The 26,053-nt window shown below is 45.2% G+C and overlaps 1 protein-coding gene across 1 annotated transcript; it reads right to left on the reverse strand.

Moving 5' to 3' along the window:
• Nucleotides 1-7,984: 7,984 nt before the first annotated feature.
• On the reverse strand, nucleotides 7,985-25,832 carry LOC121571627 (insulin receptor substrate 2-like). Its single transcript, XM_041883203.2, has 2 exons — nucleotides 22,296-25,832; nucleotides 7,985-8,208 (listed from the first exon to the last, which is right to left on the reverse strand). The coding sequence occupies exons 1-2, from the start codon at nucleotides 25,582-25,584 to the stop codon at nucleotides 8,204-8,206; spliced, it is 3,294 nt and encodes a 1,097-aa protein (XP_041739137.1). The 5' UTR covers nucleotides 25,585-25,832; the 3' UTR covers nucleotides 7,985-8,203.
• Nucleotides 25,833-26,053: the final 221 nt, after the last annotated feature.

A 26,053-nucleotide genomic window follows, 5' to 3' on the forward strand; every position in this document is an offset into this window, starting at 1 on the left:
ACACTAACCTCTATTGGAGATCATACTTACAAATATAGCTAGGATTTTCTACAAAACACTTCACCTGACTGGTCACTTAGCAGGTAGAGTAGGGAACTATGGAATAGTCAGGGACGTGACAGTATGATGTCAAATCCCATTGAAGGTACACTATTTAGAAATGTTTTACATTTACATTTACATTTTCAGTCATTTAGCAGACACTTTTATCCAGAGAGACTTACAGTTAGTGAACGCATGTTATATTTTTTTATGCTGGCCCCCCGTGGGAAACAAACCCACATCCCTGCCGGCCAAACCCTCCCCTACCTTGGACGACGCTGGACCAATTGTGCGCCGCCCATGGGTCTGTTTTAATTTGAAATCACACTTTCCGCAATATTGTTCAAATTATTTGTTTTATTTAGTATAGTATAATATTCTGTCTTAAATATCCTAAATAATGCCATAGAGCATTTTTGACAAATAGTAAACTTGAAGGCAATAAAAGCATGATTTGAACCTGGTATTCCAACTGATTATAGGCTACTAAAGCCAACGACTTACCGCTGCACTGTGGAGTTTTGGTGAAAACAGTGGAGAAAATAAACATCTATCTGATAAGCACAGGCTGCTATTGATTGCTGACCAGCAGATGTTATTAATGTGCATTGTGAACCAATAGGGTATTTCAATTACTTTCAAATATGTTTGGAAGTAGGTAAGTATTTAGATAGATTTTTTATTGAATATTGAATATTGGAATGTATTTGGAAATAAATCAAATCAAATCAAATTTTATTTGCCACATGCGCCGAATACAACAGGTGTAGACCTTACAGTGAAATGCTTACTTACAAGCCCTTAACTAACAATGCAGTTTTAAGAAGAAAAAAAGTAAAGTAAAAAATGTAAACTAAAAATAATTAAAGAGCAGCAGTAAAATAAAATAACAGTAGGGAGGCTATATACAGGGGGTACCGGTACAGAGTCAATGTGCGGGGGCACCGTTAGTCGAGGTAATTGAGGTAATATGTACGTGGGTAGAGTTAAAGTGACTATGCATAGATAATAAACAGAGTAGCAGCAGCGTATTGGCATGTATTTGAAAATACTCAAATACACAGACAAGTCTATTTTCAAATACAAATATTTAAATACTCCATGCATGTGAACCCAGGTCTGTTCGGTATTTGAAATAATGCATTTGGAAATAAGAATAAAAATAGTACCTACACACACATACACTGTACTCAGTTTTAAACAGTGGTTCCAAACTGTGGGTCACGGCAGGATTCCACGTGGGTCGCAGGATAACATTTTTTTGTGCATTGTTTCAAATTATTTCATTATTATACAGTGCATTTCTTAAAATTGGTCACAAGAACCAGTGGTGAAAAAAGTACCCAATTGTCATGCTCAAGTAAAAGTATAGAGAGACTGCATGACCAAAATATCTCATTCCAAAATCATGGGCATTAATATGGAGTTGCTTCTATAACAGCCTCCACTCTTCTGGGAAGGCTTTCCACTAGATGTTGGAACATTGCTGCGGGGACTTGCTTCCATTCAGCCACAATGTTAGGCGATTAGGCCTGGCTCGCAGTCGGTGTTCCAATTCATCCCAAAGATGTTCAATGGGGTTGAGGTCAGGGCTCTGTGCAGGCCAGTCAAGTTATTCCACACCGATCTTGACAAACCATTTCTGTATGGACCTTGCTTTGTGCATGAAGGCATTGTCATGCTGAAACAGGAAAGGTCCTTCCCCAAACTGTTGCCACAAAGTTGGAAGCACAGAATCGTATAGAATGTCATTGTATGCTGTAGTGTTAAGATTTCCATTCACTGGAACTAAGGGGCCTAGCCTGAACCATGAAAAACAGCCCCAGACCATCATTCCTCCTCCACCAAACTTTACAGTTGGCACTATGCAATGGGGCAGGTAGCGTTCTCCTGGCATCTGCCAAACCCAGATTTGTCAGTCGGACTGCCAGATGGTGAAGCGTGATTTATCACTCCAGAGAACGCATTTCCACTGCTCCAGAGTACAATGGCGGCGAGCTTTACACCGCTCCAGCCAACATTTGGCATTGTGCATGGTGATCTTAGGCTTGTGTGCGGCTGCTGCGGCTGCTCTGCCATGGAAACCCAGTTTGGAACTCGGTAGTGAGTGTTGCAACTGAGGACAGGCAATTTTTTCGTACTATGCGCTTCAGCACTCAGCAGTCCTATTCTGTGAGCTTGTGTGGCCTACCACTTCACAGCTGAGCCGTTGTTGCTCCTAGACGTTTCCACTTCACAATAACAGCACTGACAGTTGACCGGGGCAGCTCTAGCAGGGCAGAAATTTGACAAACTGACTTGTTGGAAAGGTGGCATCCTATGACGGTGCCACCTTGAAAGTCACTGTGCTCTTCAGTAAGGCATTTCTACTGCAAATGTTTGTCTATGGAGATTGCATGGCTGTGTGCTCAATTTTATACACCTGTCAGCAATGGATGTGGCTGAAATAGCTGAATCCACTAATTTGAAGGGGTGTCCACATACTTTTGTACAGTGTACCTAAATAGAAAATGACTCAAGTAAAGTGAAAGTCACCCCTGAAAAATACTACATGAGTAAAAGTCTAAAGGTATTTGTATTTTAATATACTTAATTATCAAAACTAAATGTAATTGCTAAAATATTCTTAAGTATTGAAAGCAAAAGTATAAATAATTTCACATTCTTTATATTATGCACACCAGACGGCACGATTTTCTTGTTTTTTTAATTTACGGACACACTCCAACACTCAGAGATAATTTACAAACACATAATTTGTGTTTAGTGAGTTCCCCAGATTAGAGAGTAGGGATTACCAGGGATGTTCGCTTGATAAATGCGTGAATTGGACCATTATTTTTGGGTGTCAGAGAAAATGTATGGAGTAAAAAAGTACAATATTTTCTTTAGGAATGTAGTGGAGTAAAAGTAAAAGTTGTCAAAAAATATAATTAGTACAGATACCCCTAAAAACTACTTAAGTAGTACTTTACAGTATTTTTTACTTAAGTACTTTACACCACTGCCCATACTCAAATCTACATTCAGTTAAATGCTTTGGAGAAGAGGGTTTTATTAATAATTTAACTTATTCTTTGATCTGGGTATGTTTTTTCATAGCTCAACCCTTATGGTGGGTTTTGAGTCAACCTGGGCTAAAACACCACACCACAGACACCATAGTGAACCCAACTGCGTTAGTAACCCAATGCTGATTAGTTCCGGTACGGCTGAACATTCCATTTCCTCACGACAGTCTTGACTGTATCTGGCTCATGTCTCACACGCTCTGTTATATCCTTCAGTAACCCCTCACTGTACACACAGGGGACTTGACCTGAGCTGGGCCTCACACATATTTCACAATACAGGCTACTGCATGGTATTACCCTTTCACACAATATTTTGTAAATATGACAGTCATGATGGATTAAAAGTGTTTGCGTGCGTGCATGTGTGTGCGTTATGTGTGTGTGTGTGTCCATAGAGAACATTTTGGCTGTGTTTAGCCTGATACATTCCTATTTTATTTAATGGGACAAATTAGTGTGCTTAATTAGGCCTAACGAGCAGAGAGGGAGAGAGGGAGAGAGGGAGATGAGAAGTGATGGATGGGACCTCATTTAGAGAGAACAGGTGAGCCCTCTCCTGTCAGAATCTCTCAGTTCTTTCAGGATTGCAAGATTTTTGGCAAAATCAACAATTCCCTGCATATGTTGCCGGGGCTTGCAACTTTGACCAATCACTATTACCGCATAAAACAGTCAAGTCATCGCAATATTACCGCATATAACCGTCCGCTCACTGCACTACAAACAGAGGGCTTGCAATTTTAACCAATCACCGCACCGTCAACAAACCTTTTCCCTCGTCAGCGCATTTTCGTGACAAATTGCACTAAATCATTGTTAATTGTCGTGCATGATTTCAGAATTGTGTCAGCAAAATCAAGCATTTTGGCCCACAAATGTCACCCTGCCGAATCCTGGAGGGACTGATCCCTCTATCCCTCTCTCCTACCCACTTCAATCTGATTAAGATCCGCGCTGTAGATCGAATGAAATTTAAAGGTAATTTCCGATTGAGCATATGCAGCGTTTACCATGAATGCAGTCTCCGCGAAAGCGAGAACATTTAAATCGCGTTACAGCGCAAATCTTCAGCGCTACGGATTGAATCTAACCCTAAACCTCTCTCTTACCACCTCACTACTAACTGGGGTATAACCAGACATTGCTTTCATTCCTATGTTTTCATTTTACCAAGGCTACTGTGATTCCTCTCTGTAATCTGTGCTTCTCAAGCCTCTACTTCACACAGCTCTACCTGCTCAGGACAAAACTTAAATAATGAACTGGGTTTGATTTGGTCTGTTGTCCCTCAAAACCATCTCTTCACACTCATAAACGTCTTCACACAAATATGTCTCCTCCTCTCACCTACACACACATGCTACATGCACACAATAACAACCTGCCCCACCCCCTCACAAACATATACACCCAGCCCCCCAACACACACATCCATGTGAAATACAATCACCTCCCTCCATAAACTCTTCCCCCCATACACATAACCCCCCCAAAAAAAAAACACACATAAAAAAACTTATCCCAACCAGACTGTTACAATTATAGATGGTTTCTCAGCCTTAATTACCATTTTAATTAGCACAGCTGTGAGAAGGACTAATCTGACAGCATGCGGCTGATGGCACAGGATCATAATCCCATCACTGCTTTTATTTATTCCCTCACAGTTCTGCGTGTCGCTGATGACAAGCTAGTCTAATTACTATTGTAGGGGGTCAGGGAGGGGGGCAGGGGGAAGTGGAGAGGGACAAGGAGAGTGGAGGGGGGAGGGGGGATGGGGGAAGGGGGAGTGGAGGGGGGCAAAACAATAACAGTTCTAATGCTAGAGGCTGCTAAATTAACTATTCTCATGTGTTCATATTGCCACTGGGGTGTTGTTTAATGGACAGAAGTCATAGAACAACACTCACTGAGGGAGACTAGCAGAGAGGGAACAGATGAACATGAGTGGCTAAGACACAAAGGACAAGCTGAGAGAGAGATTTTATTTGATATAATGAAGAAAAAATGAATTGAGACATCTGGTGTCTGAGGAGACTGATGATGCTCCTCCATTCTGCCATTCAGATGAGAGATTTAAAAAAGGAAAGAGAGAGGAGACAGAGACGTTAGCTTTCTTAAATAGTGTTATTCTTTATTGCATGTGTCTATAAAGAATCAATACAGTCTAAAGCCATGGGAACTACACTAGGTTTAAATTATCATCTCTTAGTAGCATCACAATAAGCAAAAGATATTAAGTATTTACAATGGAAGACACAGCAAGTTAAGCTAGGTCGTCATATTATCATAACCTTTAGATGCTCAATAAAACCCCAACAGGAACGTTACCCAAATGCAAAAAACACTGCTCAAATCACCAATAGGCTCCAATAGCAAAAACAAACAAAAAACTTGCCATTAGAAATTGGCAGAAAAAATTTACAAAGAGCAAAAAAAGAATATGTTTTGAGGTTTAACAAAGATTATTAACATAGTATTTATAAATGTGGTACCTCTCTGTAAAGAAATGTAAATATTGCATATGCCATTCGTGAAGTAGCAAGAATTAACTCTTAATTAATTATTTTTTCTCTTAAAATCTTTCTCGGCATTACAGCATTAGAAAATGTCCTTGTAGTGGCATTCATTTCACAAGACCATCCTGTAATAATAGTTTAAAAAATCAAGTCCAAACATTGTTGCTTGGTGTATCTAACAATAATTAGTGCTTTCATTTCCGGGAATTCACTCCAAAACACATATAAACAGTACAAACAACATAAGTTATCATCTTTAACTTAAAATCTCTCCAAAGCAAAAGGTTCAGCTTGCACTCACTTGTAATTCTCTGTATTTGTACATTATTTACAATATATAGGCAAACGTTGAGTATCAATGAACTCAGACAAAGTAAGTGACACTGCTTTTCATTCATTACATTTTTGTCTGTTTCTTTTGTCTCATTCTGCATGTAGTTGTTGTAATAGTTGTTTTTATTAGTATTAGTGTGGTATTTCTCCTTGTTGTCATGGTGGTTACATTCCCCAAGAGAACATGGAATAGACTACATTCAAAAGTGTCTTGTGTTTACAATCTAGGGAGTTTGTAAGTGCAAGACCGTGCAGCGTTAGCTCTGGTGTGTCTCCTCACTCACTCAATGTCACATCCCAAAGCAGCTGCGATGGCTTCAAGCATGTCAAAACCTCCCTGAACAACCAGTCAAGGGTGTGTGTATGTGTCTGCCCACCAGCCCAATCACAGCTCACTTATGTGCCAAATAGCTTATCACAGCTTACCAGAGGCTCAGTGCTGAGGCATCAGGTGAGAAAAACATGTCACAGGTGGGTTGTTGTGAGTGAACTAGGTAATAGGTTAAAGTATATAAAGGTGCCTTATGCTTTGTCTCTATTATTGTGTTTTAGTCACTAAAAACAGACCACAAGCCCAGGTCAAACTGGGACATGCGGATGTGTGAGTGATGATGATGTATGTTTGTCCTACTCCAGAAAAATCCTCCTAGGTCCCGTTCTCCTTCACTTCTCTGTATTTGCGTCGTGTGTGTGGAATAATGCCTAAGAGCTTCTTCTCCTAACCTTTGTATGCAATGATAAATATATTACTATGACATATTAATATATAGTACCTATATGTGAACAAACTGTAATAATCTCAGGAATCTAGGAAGCAGAGGGAAAGAGGAAAGATTTCTTCCTCTCCGGCTGCTCAGACAAAAATTCAATTTCCATGGCGATCGGTTTAAGTCTTAGATTTTCTGCGTGTTTATAGGTCCAAACTAAATGTCCGTCAGAAACAGCGGACAGTAGATAAGTAAGGCTTTGGATTGGTGTTCATAAAAACATTCACCTCTGAAAGTAAATAAATATATCTCTGTATTAACTGAGTGTACAAAACATTAGGAACACCTTCCTAATATTGAGTTGTACCCCCTTTTGCCCTCAGAACAGCCTCAATTCGTCGGGGAATGGACTCTCAAGGTGTCGAAAGCATTGAACAGGGATGCTGGCCCATGTTGACTCCAATGCATCCCACATTTGTGTCAAGTTGGCTGGATGTCCTTTGGGTGGTGGACCATTCTTGATACACACGGAATACTGTTGAGCGTGAAAAACCCAGCAGCGTTGCAGTTCTTGACACACTCAAACCGGTGCGCCTGGCACCTACTACCATACCCCGTTCAAAGGCACTTAAATCTTTTGTCTTGCCCATTCACCCTCTGAATGGCACACATACACAATCCATGTCTCAGTCTCAAGGCTTAAAAATCCTTCTTTACCTTGTCTCCTCCCCTTCATCTACACTGATTGAAGTGGATTTAACAAGTGACATCAATAAGGGATCATAGCTTTCACCTGGATTCAACTGGTCAGTCTATGTCATGGAAAGAGCACTGTTCCTAATGTTTTGTATATATTTCTGGTGTGTAAATAAGTACTAACCTGGTTTGCTCTGAGGTAGGGGTTTTAACAACTGCTAACTCAGTACATTGTTATATACTGAATATGTTCGTAAAATGCCACCTGTCTTCAGTACAAATTTAGTGTACACATCCACACATCCACAACAAAGTGCACACATATAAATAAATAAATATGTGATGTGTACTTATGTATAACGTGTGTGTGAGTGGGAGTGTGTGGAATATCTCTAGGTTTGGTTCACAGGTTTTTAAAGTCAGCCAAAGCCAAACGAAAACCAGTGGAATAATAATAACAATAATAATTTTGCAGGAGTAACTTTGTATCTACATAGATAATCATCGATGAGACAGTCCTTTAAGTGTTTGTAGTTGTTCAAAGAGCAGCAACGACGGACCCTTAATGTTTGGGTGCCGAGAGTGGGAAGGAAAGGAGGCATGGGGAGGGGGGAGGGGGGGAGTGTCCACATTGCCGTGACGATGGTGGTCCCGTTGACCCCTGGGGAGGGGATGGTGGAGGTTAAAGGTTGTCTACCGCAGCACACGGTCCAGCTGTCTGCGTGGCGACCTCGTCACTAGGCTGCAGCTTGATCCCTCATTCACAGCCAGGAGAGCGAGAGAGAGGGAGCGAGGAACATGGGGTGTAGGAGGGGGGCGGTCCCATCAGTGTTCAGTCTGAATGGAGAGAAAGAGAAACAGAGAGGGGAGGGGTTTGGTTAATTAGGTTGCCATATGTATCTACAAGTAAATTACACATACAGGCATAGAAATGCATTCCTTTTTCTGTCCCTCTATGCTCTCGCTATCTCTTCCATTGAAAAATATGTGTGTGTGCGTGACTGTGTTGTTGGTGTGTCAGTTAGCGCTGGTATAGGTCTGTGTTTGTTGTCATTGGAGACTGTACTCCGTCAGCTGCATAGTGCTAAATGCCACTATTTTCCCCCTGCCACAAAAGCACCTGCTCCCAGCTGACAAACACACACACACACACACACACACATTACACACCATTCCCCCTTGATGAAGAGCACTTATTCCATACTTGGTAAAAGAGTGGGGATACACCGTTTGACCTTTCCCTCCTGTGGCTCCCATTCCAACCTCATAAATCACACACACATACACACACACACACACATTATGTTCTTCTATCTACGTTGGAACCTACAATTAATTTCCATTCAAAATACTATTTTCCCTAACACCTAACCCTAAACCTAACTTCTAACCCTAACCCCTGACCCTAACCCTAACCCTAATTCTAACCCCAACCCTAATTGTAACCCTAAACCTAACCCCTAAGCTTAAAATAGCCTTTGTCCTCATGGGGACGTGGGAAATGTCCCCACGAGGGTGAATTTTCCTTGTTTTACTATCCTTGTGGGGACTTTTGGGGATTTTTAGGTCCCCACAAGGATGTAAGAACCAACCCACAAAACCCACACCTAAGAAAACAGCACTCACAGATGTAGGATCTTAATTTGAGCCAGTTTGCTACAGTAGGAAAATAATCCTGCAGCAACAGGAAATGTGAATTATTATATGGATTATAATTAATGGACATTCTTTATAGGGTTGATACATTTTTTGTTAGGGAAAATGAAGTCTGACATTTTATAGTGGAAAGCCTTTTGAAACCTTGAATACACTACAAGTTTACATTTCCTGCCGTGCAGGAAAATCATGAGCAAAAAAAAGAGTGATCAAATTAAGATTCTACATCTGTAAAACAAACATAAAACCCATAGAAAGACTCAGAGGCACATAAAATGTACAGACACAGGCAAAAGTGCAAACAAACAGAAGTGAACACACACTGACAAACAAACACAAACATGTAGGTATAAGCGCTGTGAGTAGTCTCTCTCTCTCTCTCTCTCTCTCTCTCTCTGAGGAACAGTGCTGTGACCCTTGCTCCTGTGTACTTGTTTGTGCGGTGTGATTTGCATGCAGTGCTCACATGGCAGCGGAAGTCTCAGCTAACAGCACATTGCAATGCCCTTCCATGCCTCCCTTTCTTCCTCTCTCCCCCTCACTCACTCCCTCCCTCCCTCCCTTTTATTCCAGCGGAGAACAAGAGGTGTTTTCACAGAGCTGGACGTGATCGTCACTCTCTTTAACAAACCCCCAATTCAGAACCCCCAGTGTTACAACACACACACACACAAACTGCATAACACCAGAACTTGAAACCAAAAGGTCAGCCCAAAACACTAAAATACTGGTACTTTCCCAGACTACTGATCCCCTATACCCACCTACTAGGAGAAAGAGAGAGGAATTGGGTAAATACAAGTGCACTGTTTATACCCAAAACTGCTAAATGCCTCTGTCACTCCACAGTCACAGAGGAGAAGCAGTACATAGCATACTATAGTAAATAGAGGAGTGATTTACACACACACACACACACACACACACACACACACACACACACACAGGAGGCTGATTAGCATCTCCATTATCCTGCTAATCACATTAGAGGGTCTGACCCACTTCCACAGACACCCTGTGTCACCATGTGCTGTGCTATGTCTAAGACAGAAAAGCAGGAACCAGGAACTAGCCTGGTATTGGGAACCACACCTCATGGCTGTCCAACCTCACCATAACCCCATGCCTGATAGGTACAGTGTTTCCCCTACATTAAACAAAAATATGTATGTTTTATTATTATTATTTCCGGTAAAACGTTTTCAGTGTAAACTTAAACGACTAAAACCAGATATAGAGTATGTAGAAAAGATAATGGAGCTATATCTTTTTAATAACATTTTGTTTTTGTTTTTTTGTTTTTTGTCATTTAGCAGACGCTCTTATCCAGAGCGACTTACAGTTAGTGCATACATTATTATTATTATTTTTATTTTTTTTTCATACCCCCTGTGGGAATCGAACCCACAACCCTGGCGTTGCAAACGCCATGCTCTATCAACTGAGCTACATCCCTGCCGGCCATTCCCTCCCCTACCCTGGACGACGCTGGGCCAATTGCACGCCGCCCCATGGGTCTCCCGGTCGCGGCCGGCTACGACAGAGCCTGGATTCAAACCAGGATCTCTAGTGGCACAGCTAGCACTGCGATGCAGTGCCTTAGACCACTGCGCCACTCGGGAGATCATCTTTGAGAACTAACAATTATCAAAATAAAAATAGACAGTCAGGGAGAATCTAAAATTCAAAAAAATTTGTGATAATCTTTGAGTCACTCAGATAGCATAAAAATATGGCATAAGCCATGGCAAAATGTGTAGAATTGCAGGAAATTTGCTGAAAAACTGCAATTTTTCTCTCAGTCACATTGCAAAATGTGTAGAATTCCTAGGGGAAACACTGAGGTAGGTTACAAAACCTAGTCATAACACTACACCTAATAACGCACACTACCCACATGAAAAAATTATATAGTATACTATGGTATAAATACTATAGTATTCACTGTAGTGTTTTGGGGACTTTACTGTATTCACTGTAGTATACTGTACAGTTAACTATAGTATAAATACTGTAGTAAAAGAAAACTGTAGTATACTGTATACTATAGTTATGAATGTAGTGTTTTTGCGGACTGTACTATACTGTAGAATTTACTGTAGTGTTTTTGCGGACTGTAGTAGTTACTGTAGTGCTTTTGACATAGAAGTGGAGGTTTTCTCATTCAGAAAGCTAATTTTCCATAACCTGTAGGTAGGTAGGACCGGGGTCTGAACGGATAGTTCAGAACTGCTGTTTTCTATAACCTGTAGGGAACACAATATATGGTCTATACTTGGCATGTAGGTTTCTCACTTATTGGTGGCACAAATTGCGATATGGGGGAGGGGAATGGGCAGGGTACATGCAAATTATATACTCTATTTACTATAGTTAAAAAAGTGTAATGTTTTTGCAGACTGTAGTGTTTTTGCGGATATTACTGTAATATTTACTACAGTGTTTTTTTTCTCTGGTTAATACACTAGAATTTACTATAGTATTCGTCAGTATACTACAACATTCTATAGTAAGCACTACACATGATCGAGGGATACTGCAGTGTGTAGTATAGTATTCTACAATATACTACAGTTTACTATATAATTCTACAATAAGTATTGTAGATTTCTACAGTAAACTGTAGTCATTTTTTATGTTGGTAACCATAACAACACAGCTGATAAAATGCCTTCTCACTTCTGTGTTCAATCTACAAATTCAAACTACTGCTGTGAACTTTGCCCTCACTCTCCCCGTCCCACGCACATCACTCTGAGTGGTCAATTGCGTGTGTATGTGTGGGATGGGAAGAGTGAGGGCAAAGTTCAAAGCAGTAGTTTGAATTTCACTTGGCCAATTACACCAAGGCCCAGTCACTCCATCCCTGGGGGGTCAGGGAGAGGAGGAAAGGGTCGGAACACCAGAGTAACACAGTCAACCCGACACACAGACACAGGAATGTGGTGAGGCCATGGGACGGTCCTGTCTGTGTGTGTGTGTGTGTCCTAGCAGGGCCAGTTCAGACCTGTTGGTTGCAGACACAGGGGTATGTTTCTAAACTAAGGCATCGCAGTGCTAGCTGTGCCACTAGAGATCCTGGTTCGAATCCAGTCTCTGTCGTAGCCGGCCGTGACCGGGAGACCCATGGGGCGGCGCACAATTGGCCCAGCGTCGTCTAGGGTAGGGGAGGGAATGGCCGGCAGGGATGTAGCTCAGTTGGTAGAGCATGGCGTTTGCAACGCCAGGGTTGTGGGTTCGATTCCCACGAGGGTATGAAAAATTAAAAAAAATAATGTATGCACTCACTAACTGTAAGTCGCTCTGGATAAGAGCGTCTGCTAAATGACGTAAATGTAAATGTAAATGTAAACACACACCCCTGGTTATTTACATTTTACATTTTAGTCATTTAGCAGACGCTCTTATCCAGAGCGACTTACAGTTAGTGAGTGCATACATTTTTTTTTTTCATACTGGCCCCCCGTGGGAATCTAACCCACAACCCTGGCGTTGCAAGCGCCATGCTCTACCAACTGAGCTACACGGAGCCGTTATCAATCACACACTCCTGCCCAGCCATCATAATCCCCTTTTATCAGTGGAGACTCAGCAAGCCCTGCTCAGTGTGTCAGCTGAGAGAGACTACCTCCCCTAACACAGCTGATCTTACACACACTGATCACAGAGGGAGAGAGAGAGAGAGAGAGAGAGAGAGAGAGAGGTGAGCGAGGGGGTAGAGGGAGGGGTAAATGAACCCATTACTCTGTACCCCTCCTCCTTGCAGCCACGCCACACACACTCCTCTACCCGTCCCTGGAAGGTGCCCCGTCCCACACGTACACTCTGCTCTCTACATGAGTTATGTATTTCTCACTAGCTATATTTAAACCTGCTGCTCTCAGGCCAGGAACACTCTACCACACACACACACGCACACGCACACGCACACACACACACACACACACACACACACACACACACACACACACACACACACACACACACACACACACACACACACACACACACACACACACACACACACACATAGAAGATAGACCTGCTAGTACAGTAGTTTAAAGTACAGTAAACATGTGCTTACGTAACTAGTTGATTTACATGGTTCTCCTAGCAGTAGTTGATTTATATGGTTCTCCTAGCAGTACTTGATTTATATAGTTCTCCTAGCAGTAGTTGATTTATATGGTTCTCCTAGCAGTAGTTGATTTATATGGTTCTCCTAGCAGTAGTTGATTTATATGGTTCTCCTAGCAGTAGTTGATTTACATGGTTCTCCTAGCAGTAGTTGATTTATATGGTTCTCCTAGCAGTAGTTGATTTATATGGTTCTCCTAGCAGTACTTGATTTATATAGTTCTCCTAGCAGTAGTTGATTTATATGGTTCTCCTAGCAGTAGTTGATTTATATGGTTCTCCTAGCAGTAGTTGATTTACATGGTTCTCCTAGCAGTAGTTGATTTATATGGTTCTCCTAGCAGTAGTTGATTTATATGGTTCTGCCGCGTCCTTCCTCTGCCCGGTCTCCCCACGGCCCTGCAGACTGCGGAGGCCCTGTTTACTCACATCTTCTAGCACTACGGGGTACCAGAAGATATAGTGTCTGACCGAGGTCCCGAGTTCACGTCCAAGGTCTGGGAGGCTTTCATGGAACGTCTGGGGGTCTCGGTCAGCCTGACCTCTGGGTTCCACCCCGAGAGTAATGGGCAGGTGGAACGGGTAAATCAGGACGTGGGTAGGTTCCTGCGGTCCTACTGCCAGGACCGGCTGGGGGAGTAGTCGGTGTTCTTGCCATGGGCAGAATATACCCAGAACTCTCTCCGCCACTCCTCCACTAACCTAACGCCTTTCTAGTGTGTTCTAGGTGACCAACCGGTTCTGGCACCGTGGCACCAGAGCCAGACCGAGGCTCCTGCGGTGGATGACTGGTTTCGGCGTGCGGAGGAGATGTGGGATGCTGCCCACGTTCACCTCCAACGCGCCGTGCGTCATCAGAAGGCCAACGCTGACCGCCACCGCAGTGAGACCCCCGTCTTTGTACCGGGGTATCGGGTCTGGCTCTCGACCCGGAATCTGCCCCTCCGCCTGCCCTACCGGAAGCTGAGCCCGCGGTTTGTGGGGCCGTTCAAAGTCCTGAGGAGAGTCAACGAGGTCACATATAGGTTATTACTTCCCCTTGATTACCGTATTAACTCCTTCTATCACATGCATCACAAAGGAATATCAAAAACTAAAAGCTATTAACAGATTTTTTGTTTGGGCACAGGGTTGTGTTAAAAAATCATGTGAATGTGAAATGTGAACATTTCAATTTGAATTTGAGAGAGGAAGAGGGAGGGAAAGAGAGTGAACCAAAGAAAGAATGAGAGAGATAAGAAGGAATGGGTGAGGAGACCTCATATCAACCGCTTGGCATCGGCCAAATAGGCCTAAATGACTAAACGAGGTCGGACAATAACCATCACTACTATTATAGCCATTACAATTCCTTTGATTGTATAAAGTCATTATCACAATTGCATATTACATTAGTCACACACATGCACACACACACGCGCGCACACACATCTGTCCGACTGCCAAGTGCTTCTCTGTGCACGGGGAGAAATGCGTTAATTTAAAATCATGTCACATGCTGGGCAATTATATTCAGTCGCGCCACAAGCCCTTAAAGAGAGCCCAGCACCCATTCATATGGTTCTCCTAGCAGTAGTTGATTTATATGGTGCTCCTAGCAGTAGCATAGCTCAGACATAACAGGCCTGTAGCTCTCCTAACAGGACTAACTCCAACGTAGACGTTCTGCGAAGCCTGAAGAGGGAGGGGGAGACATGGGGAGATGTAATATCATCAGCCATCGCTCTCCCTTCTCCTTCTCTCTTTTCTCAGGAAGTCAAGAGCCCAGAGGAGTGTATGTAAACAACAAACAAACACCAAACAAACAACAACAACATCCACGTTGTTTACATTCCTAAGACAGCCAGCTCCTCCTCCTATCTAGGCCACACACACACAGACACACTCCAGGCTGAACCATAGGGTGACACCCACAAGCTTCCAGGAAGGACACACACACACACACACATGTATAACACTATCATAACAAACACATTATACATTCATAACACACATACAAACACAGCTAATCACACAACAGAACATTTTGTCTTTTAAAAAGCAAGAGGCAGGGACACTCATCAAGGTGGTCGGGGTGGGGGGGGTAGTTTAGTGTGTATTTAGGGAGGGAGGGGGGTAGTGGTGTATGTAGGGGGGGTAGTGGTGTATGTGGGGGGGGTAGTGGTGTATGTAGGGAGGGGAGGGGGGTAGTGGTGTATATGGGGGAATAGTGATGTATATAGGTAGGGGAGGGGGGTAGTGGTGTATGTAGGGAGGGGAGGGGGTAGTGGTGTATGTAGGGAGGGGAGGGGGGGTAGTGGTGTATGTAGGGAGGGGAGGGGGGTAGTGGTGTATATAGGGAGGGGAGGGGGTAGTGGTGTATATAGGGAGGGGAGGGGGTAGTGGTGTATGTTGGGAGGGAAGTGGGGGATAGTGATGTATATAGGTAGGGGAGGGTGGTAGTGGTGTATGTAGGGAGGGGAGGGGAGTGTTGAGGATAACAATGAGAGTGTGGGGCCATAGTTATTTAGTTAATTTGATATGGTGGCTTAAGGAACTATCAAAAACGAAAAGCTATTAACATATTTTTTGTTTGAGCACAGGGTTGTGTTAAAAAATCATGTGAATGTGAAATGTGAACATTTCAATTTGAGAGAGGAAGAGGGAGGGAAAGAGAGTGAACCAAAGAAAGAATGAGAGAGATAAGAAGGAATGGGTGAGGAGACCTCATATCAACCGCTTGGCATCGGCCAAATAGGCCTAAATGACTAAACGAGGTCGGACAATAACCATCACTACTATTATAGCCATTACAATTCCTTTGATTGTATAAAGTCATTATCACAATTGCATATTACATTAGTCACACACATGCACACACATGCGCGCACACACACATCTGTCCGACTGCCAAGTGCTTCTCTGTGCACGGGGAGAAATGCGTTCATTTAAAATCATGTCACATGCTGGGCAATTATATTCAGTCGCGCCACAAGCCCATAAAGAGAGCCCAGCACCGATTTCTATTATATTATTACAAAACGCACATGGTTATATTGCTTTTTCAATTGAAATTTTACCTTGTGCCATGGAGAAGGCCCCCCCACCCATTCACACGTGTTCTGGGACACAGATTAAACCTCATCACAAATGGCCAAGGTAGTGCAACAACACACTAATCTAGCCATTTGTACGAGCAATGTCTCAGAGCACTACTCGCACCCACACACATGCAGTTGACATCTGACTGACTGGCAAACATAAACATACACATTGTTCTGCGGAGAGGAGAGGTTATGAGAGCTGTGTTATGATGTAACTGTAGTATTTGGCTGAGGGACTGAAGCCTGTTTCTGAGAAGTCAGTAGAACATGAGCTCAATGAGGCTTAAGTGATCATAACTCCAACTCACCTCAGTGTTTGGGAAAAACACCTCCGTGTGTGTGCGTGTGCTCTCCGTTCCCCTAACTCTAAACAAAACAAGCTGCTCAACAATGTCTAATCCTGAACAGAATGTAATCCTCCTTAACTCCCAGCTAAATGGAGGGAACATTGACAGAGTTTTTATCTACCCATGGAACATCCCGCCCTAGTTTACTCAAAGGTACTGTTTCGGACATGGAGGGAGGGTGAGGTGAAAGAGGGGTGAAAGAGAGAGACAGGGGAGGGAGTGAGGACAAACGTTTTTTGAAATACGCCACTATGTCTAGGTTTATTATAGGACTGCTCTATAATTAACCACACACAGCAGCTGACAATTCAATCAGCCTTTTTTCAGCACTGCTATGCTATCCTCTAAAATCACACCACCTCAGTAAAGTTCATTTAGTTAACTAATTTAGTTCAAATTCATAAAAGCCATTATTCTATTCAAAGAAGTCCATAAAACAGGAGACAATTCAAGGAATTATTGTAATGGGGCTAATTAGCTATCTGATTAGCTAATTGTTTAATTAGTCATTAAACAAACCTCCATGGTCTGTTCTTAAAGCCAATCAGTGGCACTCAGCTGGAGCTAGGCACTATAGACAGAGGGCTCTCTGGGAGGAGAGAGAGAGGAGGGCAGAGACCAACTGACTGGGAGGCTAGATCACATGATTTACCAAAAAGAGAAACTAATGCTAGAAAAAAAAAGTGAGTGAGATAAAGAAAGAGAGGAGAGAGAGAGGGGGAGAGAGAGAGGGGGGAGGGAGAGAGGGGAGAGAGAGAGGGGGAGAGAGAGAAGGGGAGAGAGAGAGAGGGGGAAAGAGGGAGTGAGTAAAAGAGAGAGAGAGAGAGAGAGAGAGAGAGAGAGAGAGAGAGAGAGAGAGAGAGAGAGAGAGAGAGAGAGAGAGAGAGAGAGAGAGAGAGTAGGGGTAGGGGGTTAGAGTGATATTTGGCTTTTTGCACCGCCCCCCCGCCCCAACCCCCTCTCTCTCCACCATCTCTCTCTCTGTCTTTCTCTCCTCCTTTCTCTCTGTCCATCTCTCCTCTCTCTCTCTCTGTTGTTGTGGCAGATGGTGCTAGTCATTAGCGTATTGCCACTCCCTTTGAAGGGCCAGATAACCAGTGCTTGGAGGCGCAGGTGCAAGACCCCGGCCCCCACCATCTGCTAACACACACGGGCATACACACACACACACACACACACACACACACACACACACACACACACACTGAGGTAGAGAGGGAAGGAAAGGGGCGAGAGGGTTTGGTCAGAGCTCCTAAATAAAAACATGAAGAAAGTGAGTCAGTCTCCCACTGTCTGTACCAAACACCTGACAGCCCCAGCCATAGGAGAGAGCGAGAGAGAGCTCTGATAAACAAGGGGAAGACATGAGGAATGGAGAGAGGCAGGCGAGAGGGATGATAACAAAGAGCTTCAGAGAAAAACAGAAAGTCAGGTGACAAAAGAGAGGTAGAATAGAAGATAGAGAGAGAGATAAAGCTGAGAGAGAGAAAGTCAGACACAGAGATAGAGATAGTAGGAGAGATAAATAGCTAAATACTAAATAGTGTGCATGTTTCTTCTGTTTGCTGATATCTGGTGTTTCTCAGGCAAACTGCTAATCCCAACAGCCCTCACACACACAGGGCCAGTTCAAAGGTCACACTTCTGATGGGGGCATAGTGAGGGGCGGGGGTGGGCCGTATGGGGGCGCGCGTTTGAATTTAAACAGTCCCCAACCCACTCAGTGATCCCCCACCCCTTTCCCTCTGAGTGAGTGTATGCATTTTCCCAAACAAAAACAACAACACCGGCAAAAGCGTTATCGACCGACCATCAGCTCAATGAGCCAATGAACCAGTAAATCAATAAACTAATGAAAACCCTGATCCCTCATTCACAAAAACACAAGGCCAGAGTCATCTACAAACAGATACGCACAGCAGCTGTCACACACACACGCGCACTCACACACATGTTTAGAACAGAATGTCACGCCCATATCCTTGGCGTGTAGGTAAAGAGATTTGAAGGTTTTATCTCTAATAGAATGTGTTTGTCAAAAGAGCAGCAGACTCACACACACACACAATAAAAAGGTCAATTCAGCCTCAGATGATTTGCATTCCAAATCCAGCCACTCGCGAATTAATGTGAGCATGTGGAATGCAGACTATGTCTCGCCTTGTGATGGTGAGGGGAGAATGTGGAAAAGCCGGTCATTTCTTAGTAAACACACACATTCACACACAGTGAGGCCCTGTGGCTGCAGTCTAAGCCCTCTCTGTGGGGTGGGTGTTTATGATTAGAGTGTTAGTGAGTGGCTGGCTGTGCTGGCAGCATTCCTGATCGGGGCAGAGTATTGGGCCGTTCCGGAAACACAGCTAACTGTTCTTTCTCTCCGGCTGATCTTTTGTTTTCAGGAATGCCGTAAATAACCAGGCAAGCCAGCCACTGCCAACTTTTACCGGATCAACACTGCTCCCTTTCTCTCTTTCTCCCCCTCCTCTTCCATTCTTTACCCTCTCCCTCTCTCTACCTACTGGCTCTCTGTGGTCTGTTTTGTCATGATTTAGAAAAACAAACTAACGTCACTCCATTCCGCCTCCTCCCATCTCCTCTCCTTCCCTAGCCTAGGGCCATGTCTTTCTTCCTGCTCAACTTATTTAGTAGAAAAAAATACATTAGTGCAGAAATGCCTGCTATACCTAGAAAACAACTCAGCAGACATACTCATGCTCAAACGCTCATTCAGACACAACCCAACAGAAATACCGTATTGCACAAATATACAAAAAATACACTAGCATAATACATACTACAACTACACACACACCCTTAATTGAATATGATTGACCAATAAGTGTGAAGGCTTTTTAGTCCAGGTGCAGTGTGTGTGTGTGTGTGTGTGTGTGTGTGTGTGTGTGTGTGTGTGTGTGTGTGTGTATGTGTACTATGGTCTGTTTTGTAAAGTTCCTCACAGTAAAAAAAAACAAAGACATCTCCAGTAGGTTAGAAAAACAAGTGAGCATTCACCTCTCCCAGCAACCTTTGCACAATGCCTGCATTCCTGCCCTGAAGCCCAGTACCTGACAACTGATAAACAACTGACTCACTTGTTTTTCTGGGGGACCCAGTGCACTGACTGCACCCAGCCCTACGGTATACAGCCAGAGAGGGAGACAGAGGAGAGAGAAAAGGAGGGAGTGAAAGAGGAGGAGAGAGAGAGCTCCCTTCAACAGTGCATAGCAGATCACTACGTCAGTGGGCAGCTTCAACAACAACATTGTGTAACTACTGCCTATAGGCCTACAAGTCATTCATACTTCACCATCAATGTGCAAACCTATTATACAATGGGTACAGATCTATAGTAAAGTATGACATAGCTCTTAAAACATATATAAATAGTTATTTAATGTTGTATAACAAGCTACTGATGCTGCAGTAGACGTAAGCACACGTAAATCTGCCAGAACGAGGTGAAAGGTAATGTTTTGGTGTTCCCAACCCTCCATCTCATAGGGGACGCATCAATATTTACGCATTACGCACGGGGTTGTAGTGTGATTTGTTAGGTGAACAAACTGTCCCCAAAATAGATTTATTTCTCATGATCATTTTGAACAGAAATTAGTTTACTTCCCACTATATTTGCTGTCTCGTATCCTAAGGTAACCTCTCAGAGCACATATAACCTAACTGTGTCATAGAAATAAGAAAAACCCTGGTCCATACTCACTGGGCACAGATGACAATTCAGCATCTATTCCACGTTGGTTCAACGTCATTTCATGACGTGGAACAACGTTGATTCAACCAGTGTGTTACCAGTGGGTAGGCTATTCCTTATGGATTGTTCTAGCATGTGGAGGAAAAAATATTCTGCATCATTGAACCCCTTGGGATGTTTTTTTGTACATTTGTACTAGCGTAGTCTGGTACAAAGATAATAACTACGTCACAGGGAACGCTGCTGGCTGGGACTCGAGTGCACACATTGATCCAGAATACAAACGACTTCAATAACTTACTTCACAACACCATGCATATTTCCCACAGTCTTGGGCTTATTGATGTACTGTATGGGTGTGACGGGCTACTCCTAATCCAATCCAAATACCACAGTTTACAAGCGCTTATTACACTGCTTGCCAGGGCCAGAACATTTACTGTCCATTTATCATGGTGCTTCAACTTGCCCTGTCATGCATCATCCCATCCCCCTATGTTTGACAAATCACATTTAGAGAAGGAAATAATATCTGAAGTCTATGGTCTAGTTCAGAGGTGTCAAACATATGGCCGGATCCGGCCCCCGAGGGGGTACAATCTGGCCCGCGGGTGGTTTGAGTAAAAATCTAAATAGAAAAAAAATAATAATAATGAAAACAACATTTGGGGGGGAAACTAACTCAATATACTTTAAGTTGACTAAAACTAAATCGAAACTGTCTAGAAATTATACAGTTTCTTGACTGTCCAGCTCACTAATAATCACTGTGCACAGTCAGGGAGCATCGAAAATTCCAAAAACGATGGATAGAGGACAATTATTTCTATTTTTGAGGGCACAGAAATATTTTTCATAATCAGTGTGGCCCTCCAGACTCGTTGAAGACCGAATGCGGCCACCGGGGCAAAATTAGTTTGACACCCCTGGTCTAGTTAGTAGTCACACTATAAGCACCAATGCGTTTGTTTAAACTAACTTACAATAACAAACAGATCAACACTAAACAGCTTGAAAAACATGGTTCATTTTTACATATTTTCCTTGAATATACAGCACATAAAACGGTCACATAAAAAGTAGGCTAATATGGGCGCGCTTCATTTATTTTTTTACAGTTTTAATCATTTAGCAGACGCTCTTATCCAGAGCGACTTACAGTTAGTGAGTGCATACATCTTCATACTTCATCATTATAAGACTGTGTTGCTTCCACAAACATATATATTTTTATATCTCTCTCATGAGTAGGTTGCTCAAAACCATCATGCTATCTCTTCACCTAATTAAAAAGGCATGTAAAAAACAAACTGGCATTAAATATTGGATGCGTCAACAGTATATCAAATACCAAGTCCACAGGCTAGATAAACAGCGCCTTTGTAACCATTGCGCAGCTCCTTTAGTTTTTTCCACTTGGGTAAAGTGACAGGGAGCTGCTATCCCTAGAGCCGGGAAGCAGAGTTCAATTTCACTGCCAGTCGATCCAGTAGTGTGTACAGTAAGCCACAGTGTAGTGTGTTGGCTGGCTACAGTGGGTTGGCTGGCTACAGTGGGTTGGCTGGCTACAGTGGGTTGGCTGGCTACAGTGTGTTGGCTGGCTACAGTGGGTTGGCTGGGTTCAGACTATGAGGGATAGAAACCTGTGGTCTGCGTGCCACGCTGCCGCATCATGACAATCACGCACGCACGCAGGCAGCTGCTGTCCGTGCCACAGAGGCAGTCTAAATTCTCTGGCATTATTAGAATGTTGGCTTCAGTAGGACACAGTGAACACACAATGTCTCCATAGGACACAACAAACTTGGAGTGCACTGCTGCTTAGCAAAGGGTAAATATGCCAAATAAATGGGTTGCTATCACTACAGCCATATCTTTACTCAAGCCCTGACACACACTGACTGTTTGAATGAAGTCTGGATGAATGAATTAATGGGCTCATGATAAGCATGCAAACACACACACACACACACAGAGTCAGCGGTGTCTCACCTTTCACTGCTGTTGCAGTTTCCTTGAAGCCCATGGTGGCATAAGGGCTGGTGTTAAAACCGTTCATGCCCCCCTTGCATCCGCACGCTGCCTTGAACCTCAGCAGTCCCTCACTGCCCCCCAGACTGCTGCAGCCCCCAAGGCTCCCTTCCATCAGGTTTAAGGCAATGTAGTTGAGTCCGTTCTGGTAGCCCGCCGACGTCTCCCGGCACATGGGGCTGTTGCTGTTCCCATACTCTTCATCTGAACCCTCCGAGCTCCGGACTGGCCGCGACACGTTCTCCACCGACGCCGAGCTGTGACGCTTGTTGGCATCGGGGGCGAACGATGGGCATACTGGCGTTACCATGGTGGTGGAGGAGAAGGTCTCGGAGCTGTGGCGCCTGCGCCCCTGGGGGTCGGCCCGGATCACCTTTGCCCCCCTGTCTGGGTCGACGATGGGGATGGAGAGGGACGGACACCCCAGGAAGAAGGTCTCGACAGGAACCGGGGGGACCCCCACTGCACCCTCTCCCATCAGGGTGAGTCTCTGGACACAGGCAGAGGGGCTGGTGGGCAGGGGGGTGGTGGTGGTATCAGAGGGGCACAGGGTGGCAGGGAGAGAGGCAGAGGGAGAGGGGTTGGTAGGACTGAAGGTCATCTCAGTGTAGTCGTCTTTTACAGCGCCAACCGGGTATACAGGGCTCGCATGCTTTTGGAGAGGATATTCCACTATGATGATCTTCTCCTGTTCCTCTCGCTCCCTCTTCTCTTCTCTGTGAGGCTGGCTGGGACACACAGGGAGCGCAGGACTCGGCTCCAGGTGCCCTATTGAAGAAGGGGAATCCCTGTGTTTGGGAGAGTGCGAGCTGACGTCAATGTTGACGTAATCGGAGAGTGGCGGGGAACTCCTCATCGGCCCGTCCACCGAGCCCAGTGATGAACCAGAGCTCTCGGGCGGGTAGCGTGTAGTGTTGCCAAAGTCGATGTTGATGTACTCCCCGGGACTCCTGGGCTCAGAGGGCAGGGGGTGTTCGCTCATACAGGGCAGCGTCCTCAGAGAGTCCAGGGCCAGCCGGGTAGGCCGACTCACCCTCCCCCTGTGGACCAGACCCCCCTCCTGAGTGACCCTGCCAGCTCTGAGGGTGGAGGTGGGGGGCGTTCCGGTGCAGACAGGTGAGATGGGGCAGTAGTTGGACTCCTCCTCTATCCTCTGCTTCTGTAGACTCATCACCACGTATTGGTCTGTGTCTGTAACCCTGTTCCTCTGGGGCTGGGCTTTGAGAGAGCGGGGCAGGGAACTGTTGGAGTAAGGCTGTCTGTGGTGAGGGTGAAGCTGGGGGGTAGTGTCTGTGAGGATGTAGTCTGGTGGGGTGAAGGAGACCAGGGGGTCCACAGGGGACATGGTGAGTTTCCCGTCTGAGCTGTCCACAGACATCTTGGCCCCGCAGAACATCCTCATGTAGCCACTGTCCTCCAGAGACATGCTTCCAGGGGAGTCGGTATGGGAGCCCAGCCCAGCTGGAGAGGGGTGAGAGCGGGGGTTGATGATCTGCTTGGGGGCCGACACACACATGGGGCTCATGGGCATGTAAGCATCACCTTTGACCCACCCTGTCTGAGGGGCAACGCCCGGAGTCATGGGCATGTAGCCACAGTCACCTAGGTGACCGTTGGAGCCTATCTGGACATCGCCATAGTCCTTGGGATAGGTAACCTTCGGGGAGGCGGTGTGAGAGCTGCGACCCGATTGGCCGCCACTGGTATAGGTGGCCCTCATAAGCGTGTATTCGTCCAATGAGGTGGAGGAGACCTGGGGCGGCGCCCTGTGCTGGGGCGGGGTGTTAAGGGAGTATGTGCGTTTCCGGTATGCCTTGTCCAGCTCTGGTAACCGGCAGAAACCATTCTGGTTCTGCCTCTCCATCACCATGTAGCCATGCAGGTTGCTGCCATCCCGGGAGGGGGGTGTGTCTGCCCTTAGAGACTCTGGGGTGTTGCTGCGGCGAGTGAGGTACAGGGCTGCAGGACTAGAGCCATACTCATCACAGGAGATGAAGCCGCCATCACTGGGGGAGCCAGAGACAGAGGCATTGCAGCTGGAGGGGCGAGGAGCACTGCTTTCAGAGCAAGAGGACAGACTGACAGGGCTGGGGGTGGCTGTGGGTGGGGAGTGGGACAGAGGCATGGACATGGACTTACTGTGCTGGAGGGAGGAGGATTCAAATGTCTGGCAGGGCTGGGCTGTGATGGTGTTTGATCTCCCTAATAGGGTCCGGTGAATACTGGGGCTGAGGGGACTCCCGTTCACAGGCAAGGGGCGCGCCATGGTGCCGTCTCCCTCGCTGGCAGTGCGTATCCGACAGGAGGTGAATTTACTCATGGGGGACGTCTTGGCCATGCTGTCAGTGCGCGACCGTCGCTGGAGCCCGGTCTGGCTTGGGGGGAGGTTGTTGTGGTGCCGCCGGGTGGGCACGGAGATGGGGTTAGTGCCCGATGACTGGCTCTTGCTGCGCGGCCGGAACTCTGACAGCTCCTTCATGGCTTTCATCGCCTCCAGGATAGTCTCATGGATGTTTTGCGCCACAACAGAGTCGTCAGCCTGCATCCACAGCTCGCCGGGTCCCGTGGCTGCTGACCGGCCGAGCTCGATGAAGAAAAAGCTCTCTGAGTGCCCGCATCTCCGAATGTTCATCAGCTGTAAACTGACGGACGCCACATCCGAGTTGAGCTTTACGAAGCTGATAGTCCGACTAGATAAGCACAGCCTGTACACCCCGGTAAGATTCCGGCTCTGTCCCAGCCCTTTGGATTTTAGGTTAACTTGCCATACCTCCTTATACACAGCCGTTACCGGCGTAATCATCCCGTAGTTCGCCTCATCAAACCCCACCAGCGAGGACGCGGAATTGGATGCGGAGCCGTCTGAGTACACTTTCCCCTCGCTCATTAAATCAGTTAAGACTCCGTACCAATTCTCCTGCTCCTGTTCATTCTCTGCCGCCACAGCAAAATACTCGTCCTTGGTATAGAGGGCAATAAGGTGTTTGTGTTTGGAGTCCGCTCTCTTGTTGATATTGAGGCAGCAGTCCAGAGGAATAACCCTCTTTGCCGCCGACTTGTTTTTCCATTTCTTCTCGCTCTCGTAGTACTCCAGCCGGGCAGGGAAGCCCTCGCTCGGCTCCTTCAGAACGAAAAAGCGCTTGTGTCCGTGCTTCTGCTTCTTGAGGTATCCACATTTCTTAATCTTGTTGTTGTTAATATTCGCGTTGGATAACAAGTGTCCTCCTCCAGTATTTGGGGGATTTGCCATTCTATCGTCCTTTATAAAACAACTCTCACTTTCCTTAACCTGTTGTTATATTCTCACTTATCGAAGGCTGGAGAGATAAACTCTGTAGCCTATAGGCCGTATCTCTCGAAGGCTCTGTTTCACTCCAGGCGCCGGTTGTGCGTCCGGCGTATGTAGCGGTTTAACAGTAAATAACCCATATCGCTAAGTTACCGAAGTGAAGAGAGAAACAACATGTGACGTTCTACACATCCAGCTTTGGTTACATAAAAAAGAGTAGGGCAGGGAAAAAATACACACACTGACACTGGGGCGGTGCAAGCCGACGTGGCGTATCTGCAAATCCGCCTATTTGATGAGCTCATGGGCTCATTGGTGGAGAGGGCTGAATGATAGTGAAAGACTCAGTCAGATGGGAGAGAAAGCCCTCCCACATACTCACACACACACACACTCCTGCCCTCTTCCGACTCACCCTGGGTACGGTTGG

This window comes from Coregonus clupeaformis, chromosome 40, assembly GCF_020615455.1.
Source record: "Coregonus clupeaformis isolate EN_2021a chromosome 40, ASM2061545v1, whole genome shotgun sequence".
NCBI lineage: Eukaryota > Metazoa > Chordata > Actinopteri > Salmoniformes > Salmonidae > Coregonus > Coregonus clupeaformis.